Source organism: Centruroides sculpturatus, unplaced genomic scaffold (genome assembly GCF_000671375.1).
Source record: "Centruroides sculpturatus isolate CEXI.00-Female unplaced genomic scaffold, Cexi_2.0 scaffold163, whole genome shotgun sequence".
In the NCBI taxonomy this organism is placed as follows: Eukaryota; Metazoa; Arthropoda; class Arachnida; order Scorpiones; family Buthidae; genus Centruroides; species Centruroides sculpturatus.
This window is the reverse complement of record NW_019384360.1, coordinates 281,351-292,178: the sequence shown is the minus strand read 5'-3', so window position 1 is coordinate 292,178 and position 10,828 is coordinate 281,351. Positions and strand designations below refer to the sequence as shown.

At 31.6% G+C, this 10,828-nt stretch overlaps 1 protein-coding gene across 1 annotated transcript in view; it reads left to right on the top strand.

Moving 5' to 3' along the window:
• The window catches only part of LOC111640808 (misshapen-like kinase 1), a 93,568-nt gene that overhangs the window by 29,791 nt on the left and 52,949 nt on the right, over nucleotides 1–10,828 (top strand). The window contains exons 4-6 of the mRNA XM_023386875.1: nucleotides 3,606–3,650; nucleotides 7,570–7,650; nucleotides 7,747–7,795. Of these exons, the coding sequence (XP_023242643.1) occupies nucleotides 3,606–3,650; nucleotides 7,570–7,650; nucleotides 7,747–7,795 (175 nt within the window). The remainder of the gene's footprint in view (nucleotides 1–3,605; nucleotides 3,651–7,569; nucleotides 7,651–7,746; nucleotides 7,796–10,828) is intronic.

Genomic DNA, 10,828 nt, shown 5'->3' with positions numbered 1-10,828 from the left:
GGATCCCGACCACTTTTCAGTCCCAAAATTTTCGGGATTAAGTTTTCCTAATCCCGAGATTTTCGGGATTGACATCATTTTAAAAAAAGTTGCAAAATAGACTGCATGAAGCGAAACGTTCAGTGCCAGTGCTTTTAACAGAATTGCTTGCCTATCATTTTAATATAAAATACAAGAAATTTTATTCCAAGCAAGCAGCAGAAATTAACCTAGCAGGCTTGCGATGCTTGCTTGTAATAAAACTTCTTGTATTTTCAACTAAAATGATAGGCAAGCAGTTCTCACTGGGTTACTTGGTAATATACTTCATTTTTGTACTTTTGAATTTTTGCGGGCGCCAATCGATTTTCTGGTACAGTCGAGAGCACTGTATATACATATATATACAGTAAGACCCTGCTTAAAGCGGGGGATATGTTCCTAGACAACTTAAATGAGGTCATTTTAATATAGAGTAAATAGGGAAAGGGGAACATGCAATCAAAAATAAACAAATTTTACTTTAATTTTAAGTTATTTTTATATTAATTTGCATAATAACATATGTTAAATAACACACAAACATATGCACACAGAAATATAAAATTCATTTTTTGTGATGAAGGTCCTGGCTTTTCTGAAATTCTTGAATTTTTTGCGATGAACTCGTCTAGTGATGATCATTTGTCGCTTTCTTTTTTCTTTCATTAAGTAAATGTCGATAGCAAGAGATTGTGTTCAAAATGCCTTGTTTTGCTTTTGCACTCCTTTCAAAATCTGATCATTCACTATAATTTGATCAACAATTTTTGTTTGTTACCAAACTTTTATTAAGGAAATCTGTAGAGAAATTCTTTGGGTTCTTTGTTTTCAGAATCACTATTTTCCAGTTGCATATGAATTTCTTGTTCTGCCAGTTCTTGAAGGTCATCATTGGTAAGGCTTTCATCAGAAACCTGCAGTGACTTCTTAGTATCCTGCTCATTTACATCTCCTAGTCCTGCTGTATCGATTAGGTTGACAATTTGGTCAACCTAACTATACAGCGATAGGCTCTTATCGTTGAGAATTCTTGGATACCTTCAGCCATAACTTCTTCCACACTTCATTCATGCACTTCATTAATACAAAAATTCCCGTCTATGCATTAATAGTTACATATTCTAGAACATATAAAAATCACAACTGTGTGTTAATATTAGCATTAAAAATGAAAATTTAAAAAATATTAACATTAAAAATGAAAAATCTGGCTTTATCAACCACTGGCTTTAAAGAGGTTCCTGGTTTATGATTTTTCTCACAGATATACTGGTGAGAGACAACAGATTTTGCAGAGATCTGATGTAGTACATTGGGTCGACCAAAAGGTCTCTTAAAAAACGGCTGGAAGAGCATAATTACAATATATGTAACAAAAAGCAGACCACCGCCCTAGCAATATATGTTTCTGAAACTGGTGTGGAAGCTAATCTACAACAGGCCAGCCTCATTAAATGCATATTTCACAAAGAGCAGATCAAAATTTTGGAGGCTCTAGAAATTTGTAAAGCCGAGCTAAAGGGGAATGCATATATTTTAAGTAGGCGGTGAACACCTTACATGCCTGGAAGACTTTTTTTGATGATCCCGACAACATTAATAACAAATAGAAATCAACTATGTCTGTTGGGGTTTGTTACAATATACATGCTAAATTTTTATGTTAATTTTTATTTTATTTTATGTTAAAGTTATTGTTACTTTTCATTTTTAATGTTAATATTAACACACAGTTGTGATTTTTATGTGTGCTAGAATATTTAACTATTAATGCATAGACGGAAATTTTTGTATTTGTTTGAATATTTAATTGTTCCAGTGATTTTAAAATTTAAAACTGTGGTCTTTAAGCATTCCAACTTTTTGTTTAGAATGTTTTGACCTGAAGCAGATCCCAATTAGGATTGAAAGCTGTTGTCAAAGTATATTAAAACTTTATTTGCTGGTTTAATATAAAGGTTTGTTGGTGTTATTTACTATATAACCAGCTGTGAGAAGATTTTGAAATTAGTGTATTCTGAAGTCACACTTCCAGCAATAACTTTTTATTATCACAAACATTTTCAGTCTCCTTCAGAGCTCTGCTTCAAAGTTGAATTGGGGCTCTGAAAGAGACCAAAAACATTTACAATGATATAAATTTATTGCTTGAAGTGTGAGAAAGGTATGATCTTATTAACTATCTTGTTTCAGCTTCTGTAAAGTGATAAATTCAGTTAGTTTCAGTTAATTGATTTTTGGATAATCAACACACTGCTATACCGAATTATCCAAATCTGTTGTGAATTCTATACTAGAATCCTTGTAGGTCAACATAAAATTACTTGTAATATTGTTCAAATTCTGAGTTATTTTTTATCTAAGATCATTATCTATTTTATATTAAAATATACCGTGTATAAATAGTATTATGTATTAAATAAATTAAATTATCTATTAAAATGTAGACCCACTTTAACCTTCCTACAGCATTGAATTGCTCTAAAACTCATTGATGTAAGATTGTTTAAAAACAACTTATTCTGGAGAAGATAGAAACTGCAAGTGAAAATGTCCAAAACTCGCAGAAAAAAAAAAACCTTTGTTTCCAACAAAACAGTTTAATTACAAAATATTCTCAGAAATGCTTGTAATTAAACTGTTCTGTTGTAATAACTGTTTTTACTATCCTGGCTGTTATATATAACAGAGGGAAAGTATGGCAATCGGTCAAAAAATGACCCAAGATTTTTACATTTTTGAACTCAGGACCTTGAAATGTCAAGAAATGCAAAAAAAATTCAGGGCTTTTTTCTGTGTGTATGGATGTAGTGTGTGGGGGGCACAATTTTGTTACCCTGTTTGAAGCTTAATAACTCCTGTGTTTTTTGTCAAATTTCCGAAATTTTGCAGGGACATTTGCATATTAGAGAATCGATGCTATTAAATTTTGATGGTTTAAGGTCGGGGGAAGATAGTGGGGGTCATGTATATCTCTGGTAGGATCAAACTTAATGACTATTTTACTTGTTATTAGCATTTACAGTTTTTTATAAAACTCGTCCCTATCCTGATAATTAAGCATTTTGCCATTTTATAATAGTTAAAAGTATAAAAAGATTTTTAATAAAATGTGATAACAGAGGGTGCCACCAAATTTTGCTGGGAAAGTTGTTTCTGGATTTTTGAGTTTCAGTCTGTTTGCTTCTGTTGTCTGAAGATAAGATTAATTTTCTTAAAAGTACTAGACAGTGTTTCTTATTTTTGTATTTTCTGTATTATAATTTAGGAATTTAACATATAAAGACAAGTTTTCTCCTCCTTTTCACTGATTGATTTTGATGCCATATTGTCTTAAATCTTTGTGATGCTTATGCTGTCATTTTATTTTAAATATATTGAATACGTCAAAATTTAAATATGGGCAAATTAAAATTTTTTATGAAGCTATTTTTATAATTGTGCAATTTTATATTATAAAATTTATTTTATTTTGTAATAATTTAATTAATCATTAATTATCCTGAAAGTATTTACAAAATTGCTTTTATAGATAACAGTTTTATATTAATAAAATATTTTTTTTTATATTTTATCGATTTTAGGAAGAAGAAGAAGAAATAAAATTAGAAATTAATGTCTTAAAAAAGGTATAACTATTATCAATTGTTTAAAATATTTTTTTTATTCCTTAATATTAAATTTGATAATTAATAACTACAATCTAATATGTTTTTAGCACTTAATAACATTTGTTTAAATTTAACCATTGGAAAAATTACATTTAATTCAGGATATTCTGGAAGAAAAGATAGGCCTGGAGTGGTATTTGAACTTGCAACTCCCAATTTTCAAAATTAATTAGTCTGGAAGCAAAGATTGGATAGAGGTTTGTTTAGTGGTAATGCATCTGTACCTTAATTAAGCAGGAGTTGCAAATTGAAGTTTCTCTAAGAGCTAATCTTTTCTTCCAGCCTATTCTAATTAACTTTTTTTATTGATTAAATTTAGAATAAGATTTAGTATCTTAAAAATTATTATTTGTGGAAGCAAAACATTGTTGCTTGTAACAGTGAGGTTGCGGCCAAAATTTTCACCACGAAAATGTGAATGTCTGACATTCACATTTTTGCATTGAAAACCTCAGTTGCATCCTCACAAATGATGCATTTAAAAATACTTTATTGATAGCAAATTTTCATTAATAAATAATGTAAGTTTTCAAATGTGTAGTATGCTTGGTAATTGTAAGTTATAAATATGATGATTGCTCTTGTTTTCCTTTTTGTTGTTCATAATAGAATGCAGTATATCTTGTATATTACAAAGGTTATGCATTTAAAAATTTGTTCTATCATAATGTATTAAATAACCTGACTGTTAATAATAATTTAAAGTCAATATTAAAAAATATGTAAAGTACATGCATGAATAAGAAAATATTTTACATTTCTTTCTCAAGTTGAAAGTCTTTTCTGGACTCAAATTTTACTTTTATAAGGCTGTGACACACTAGGTAATTTTTGTGGGAGACATGTCACCACGTGACAGGAAAATGTGTCTGCTGGACAGAGAGAGCAGTCATTTGGGAGTCAAATCGCTTTGAGTTTCAGCAGACAAAAAGTCTCAAAAATCAATGATGTAATCACTCTTGTTATCAACAACATTTTGCCATCTAGTGTGCAAATTTTCAATGCCAAATCGATAAAAATCAATTGGTTTTAGAGCAAAATACCCGGAGATGGCATTTTGGATATTATCCAAATTTTCAAATTTTTTGTCAGAAAGTGTTGTAGCAATCAAAATAAATGGAAATCCAATGGTGCAATGTTAGGTGAGTATGGTGGGTGAGGCAGTACCTCCCATCCCAATTCATTAATTTTTTTCAGGGTTCATTTTGTGCAGTGTGGTCTTGCATTATCATTTTGCAGAATAATGCCTTTTCTGTTGACAATCGTTGGACACTTTTCAATTAAAGATTGATTTTCTCAATGCAGTTGTTCACAGTAAAGGTCTGCATTCACAGTTTGCCCAGATTTCAGCACTTTAAAATGAACAATTCTGCAAATACTCCACCAAACACACAAAAGTGCTTTTTTTTTTTTGGGATGTAAACCTGGCTTAGCAGTACTTTGTGGCAATTCTTTCGGAGAGAGCCACTGCTTTTTGAGTTTTGGATTATCATAGAGGACCCATTTTTCATCTCCAGTGATCAAGCAATCAAAAATCACTTCTATATTGTGCCATTGAAGCAATATGTTGTATGTGGTGGATCGGTTAGCTTTGTTTTCTTCAGACAGATTATGTGGGACCAAACATCTGCTCTGCATACTTTACCAATCTGCTGCAAATTTTCTTGGTTGGTCGACCAAGGTTGTTTAATTAAGAGTATTTGACAGTTCCTTGATTGTCTGACATGGATTTTCTTCCACTTCCACCCTTAACACATCATTGTCTAAAGTTGTTGGTCTTCCTGATTGATATGAGTCAGAAAGATTAAAATTACCGGATTTGAACTTAGAAAATTACCTTTGGCATTTATGAACATCTAATTCACTTGGATAAACATCGCAAATGTGTTTGGTAGCAACTGTTGCATTACTACCCTTGTGAAACTCAAAAAGCATACAATGCTGCATATGTACATTTTCTGGTTTTTGGTTGGCCATTTCACCCAAAACTGCAAAAATAAATTTAAGATTTAATTATTTACAAGTAAACAAGCCACTTTAACTATAAAATGTCTTTAGCACAACTTTGAAGTACACAATGAACTGATAAACAAATATTGACATGCACAGAAACGACATTACTTTCCAGTCTCTCTAATATAAGATATTATCTGTTTTTCATATGATGGATGGATCACATTTCCAATCACACAATAGCCTGGAAAGGGTTAGCCCAAGGGCATTGCATTGTCTATCTGTAACTTCTCCAAACTTGAAGAAAAAGGTAAAGCATGCTAAATCTACCCATTCCAAAATGCCCTTATGGTGTTTCTACATTACATTTGAAAGAGGAAAAATCTCTCAAATGGCAAAAACAAGGCTTAGTATGTATGGATGGGAATAAAGACTCAAAATGTAAGATGGTAGTGAATTTCTTGTTTATCAAATCAATGTGTTGTAATCTTTCGATGAGACTTAGTGATTCTGATGTACTAAATCTGTACTGATATAACCTCCTGCTGATGTACTTCTACAGATTCCTTGCAATTTCACAAGAAGTTGCCCACTGGATGAAACATAAAAACAGGCATATCAGACTCAATTACTGGGCTAAACAAACAGCATAAAGTAAGAAATAAAATTTAATGCTTGTTCAGAATTTTTTTTTCATTGTTGTGTCATGTATCAATGGTTTGCATATGGCTTGCATACAATATGCTTAACATTACCATATTAAGATGGCAGCTCCTTGCATAATAATGTATTGCCAGTGGTCAGGCTATTGTGAATTTTTAGTGTGATTTTTACAATGGCCTAGTTACCTGTACTGAGTCTGCAAGTCATCAGTGATAAGAGTGATCTGCACACAGAAATTTATGGCTGTAATGAATCAAATTTATTTATGAATTATTACCATATTTTTACAGATTGACCGGCATGTCGCATATAACCAGGGAAGACCAGCATTAACATTTATTTAGCAACTAGTTTTGTTAGATCTGATTATTTTTTTAGTTGCAGTTCAACCAGCATGCTGGTAACTCTGGGGTTACTGGCATGCCAGTTAAACTGCATCTAAAAAATAAAATTAATCAGATCTAACAAAACTAGTTGTTAAATAAAAGTTAAAGGAAACATTCTTCCAGGCACAATAAAGTAATAACATTGTAATTTGACAGACTTACAACCAGGAAGAAAATTTTTGTTTACAAGTAGTAAAACAATTAGCAGCTTATTGATGTTACTGGTAGTAGTAATTCAGTATGGACTACACTGACAATATGCCCCAAAATTAATAGTTTTTTAGTACTACCCTTACCTTGAAAGTAATACCTACTTATCAAATTTTATGCAAAGCAGACAATAATCTTGTAAGTTGAGAGAATTTACCACAAATTTCTGAAATTTGATATGTTTATTTTTGCATTTTTGGATCAAATTACAATAAAATAAGCATAAAAAAGCCCTTTTGGCATTCCACAAGTATTTTGTGTCATTAGAAAGAAGACAAAATGCAGAAATTAAACATATAATCATAATTTTTTATGTAATGTTGATAGTTTCACAGTTTTAGAATAAAAACTGACATCTTTCAGATGCCATGCAATGTAACTTCTGTTTTTTCCTTTTATTTGCCGTCTGGAAAGGGATTTATAATCTTACCTAAATTAGCATGCTCTCATTTTTCTGGAATAAACTGGCATGCCAGTTTTTACCATGTGAAAATATCTGATTTCATATTTTCTCCTGGATAGACCAACATATTAGACAATCTGCAAAAATACAGTAGAAATTTTTATTTATTTTGTTTATCTACCTTGGAACTAATAATGATCTTTCAATTAATATCATCAAGTTGTATTTAAATTATTGAAAAATTTTAATTTCTAATTTCCAGTTTTCTCATCATCGTAACATCGCTACATACTATGGAGCTTTTATTCAAAAAAGTCCTCCAGGAAAAGATGATAAACTATGGGTACGTATGATTGTAATAAACTTTAACATAGATTTTGAGTTATTAAATTAAATTTTTTAAATATGAAGAAAATTATGAATTATCATAAATTTACAGCTTGTTATGGAATATTGTGGAGCTGGATCTATAACAGAATTAGTCAAATGTAAGTAAATGTGAACAGAAGTAAGTGGATATAAGTAAAATAAACATTTTAAAAAATTACTAAATTAATAAAATTTTAATTAAGTTAAACAATAATTTATATACAAGAGGAATGCTAGAAAGTAAGGTTTTATTCTCTTGAAAGTGAAGCCTGTAGCATACTGTTAATTGGTTTAGTACCTTACCTCTCTACCATGTGGAAGTGGTATCCATCTGCACAGATCATGTGTTCTTAATTAATTATGTTGGTTTAGCACTGGCAATTGTACTAAATATATGGAGCAAGAAAGAAGGGTCATCTCTTATATACTTATATAGTTTCAGTGGGCAAAAGATAGTCAATATATGGAAACCATGCAGTCTGTCATAATTTGTAACAGTCTTGTGATCTTTTTTAAATGATGGTAGAATGTGTGTGAAAGCATTGATATGAAGGGACATGTTAAAAGGAGATATAAGAAATATTTTTTAAAATTTTTAGAAAAAAAATAATTTTTATTGGTTGTATTTTTCAAGAGATTGAAGTGGGGCAACCTCAGTTTGTTTGTTTTAAGTTATGGCAATGCAACACTTGGAAAATCTGCCTAGGGGAATGCCTTCCAGGAGGTCTTTTTAAGGTTAACTATTCGGGCATTACAGACATGGAGAAAACCTGGAAAACTTCACATGGCCAGCCCGTCCTGGCGAGGCACAAACCCACAACTGAACTCCCAGTTTTTAGGGAATGGAATTGCTTGTTCACTGATGTGCTGGGCAACCTTATTCTCATTGTATACGTCACTAGTAAAGAATGCCCAGTGTTGCCTGGGAATTCAGAAAGATAGTTGAGTTGTCCTTATTATAAGATTATGTATGTTTCTTGCAGGGTGGCAAAGAGTTTATTATGCAAAATTTGGTGCAAATCAGTTAAAGGGTTTGGTGTCAAATTTCTGGGGAATGAAATTGCAAGAAAGAAGTAGGAGTCTGAGTTTTAAAATAGTACATATTTTTTGGCAGATTTTATAGTACTGTTCAAAATTTGTCCAGATCACTTAAAAGGCTTTGGAGTTTGGGGGTAGGGGATGAAATCAGAGAGTGAGGGATCAGAGTTTTATGGTAATCTGTTTTTCCTGTAGGGTATCGGAAAGATATTTGCAGCATCTAAGTTTGCATTTTGGTTTAGAATGGATGTATTTTGTTACAATTGTGACTTTCTTTTAGGCATTTTATTGCCAATAAGGCTTATCCACATATGTGTACACCTGAAAAGTAACTGAAAGAATTCAATTTATGTAGGTAGATATCTCATCATGTAAGACTAATTCTTATTTTCAAACATTGGTATGATAGGATTAATAATAAAACAACAAACACAAAAATACTGTAGGCCTACTTAAAAAAGTTTAATTTCATTTAAGGAAAGTAAATTTGCTCCTTATAGTTATTATCCAGTGCCAATCGGAGAGGTGGACAGGAGGGAAAGCTGCCCTGGGCCTCGCAACATTAGTGGCCTCAACTTGACAACTCAATATGTTAGACAAAAGTATAGGAGAAGGCAAAGCAATTTGCTAAATTTTAACATTTATAAAATTAAATTCTAAATTTCTGTAGGAGGAATCAGAAAGGATTGAGAGATATAAGCCAGTTCCTGATTGGATAGAAGTATATCACTCTGACCAACCCCAGGCTGGAGGGGATATTCTTCTGGTCAATCACTACACACACCCACACTCAAAAGTTACCCCTTCGTCCATCTCTGAATCCTACCCCAGCAAAAAAGGGTAGAGAAGCAGAGAATGAGGCCTGTTCAGTCAGTTCTGTGCTAACAGTGTTTTATGACACTAACAGTGCTAGAGTGAATCTACTCTATCCAAGTGCTTTCTTTTTATTCTCTACTTTTTATTAACTCTATCATCAAGGTTCGAGAGCCTTCTTTAAAAGCTCTCTATCCAAGTGCTTTCTTTTTATTCCCTACTTTTTATTAACTCTATTATAAAGGTTTGAGAGCCTTCTTTAAAAGCTCTCTAGTGGCAGTGTTATCTTTTCCAATAACTTGTTTTCTTTTAATCTTTCCCCCATAATTCCCATGACCATAACATTGGTGGCATTGGCTAGGGATATTCAATTTTAATCCTGTTCCTTTAATTTTTTCCCCTCACTCCTATGTGAGCAACATTGGTGGCAGCGGTGGGATTCCTCTACCCCCCTCCATCTCTTGTTTGGGTAACAGCAGAACGAAATTTAAAACTAATCATAAGACAAATAGGATGAGTAGAAAAAGTTCAATTTGAAGGGCTTCTAAAATATTAGTTGTTATATCTGATAACATATGAGTATTATTATAAGAAAGGAACAGTCAAGACAATGTAAAAAAGGCATATACACAATTACCCAAACTGCATGAATGAAAACTGAAACCAAAATCATAAGTTTACTAAAACCTACCAGGTGGCAAAGGAGATTGACTTTGGAGCTGACAAATGCTGTGTAAAAACATCATTCTCATGTACTTTTCTTTTTTATATGAAAATAGTATATAACTGTGTACACTCACTCAGCACTTGTATGTAAATCAAAAACACAACATCTTAATTTGCTGAGAAAAACTTTAATGAAAAGCTAATGTTTTCAGCCAGATCTGTTGGCCATCATCAGGCTAAGTTTTTCGAATACAAACAAAATAGAACAAAAATTTTAAATACAAAAAATAAAATAACGAATGAAAAAAATATATATATATGTATAAAGAAAAATAAAATAAAATAAAAACTCTTATTATAAAATATGTATATGAAAAATAAGCATAGGATAATTAAACATTAAAAACGTAACATAATAATACATTATGCTAAATTCGATGAAACGCAAGATATGCTAAAAAAACACTAAAAACAAGGCATTAAGATCTGTCCAATCACTTGATTAAGTATTTCCAGGCAGAAGGCAACCCTTCAGCATCCCTAGAATTAATGCATGCATCATGCAATCAGATTTGGCTGAAAACGTTAGCTTTTCATTAAAAGTTTTTCTCAGCAAATTAAGGTGTTGTGTTTTT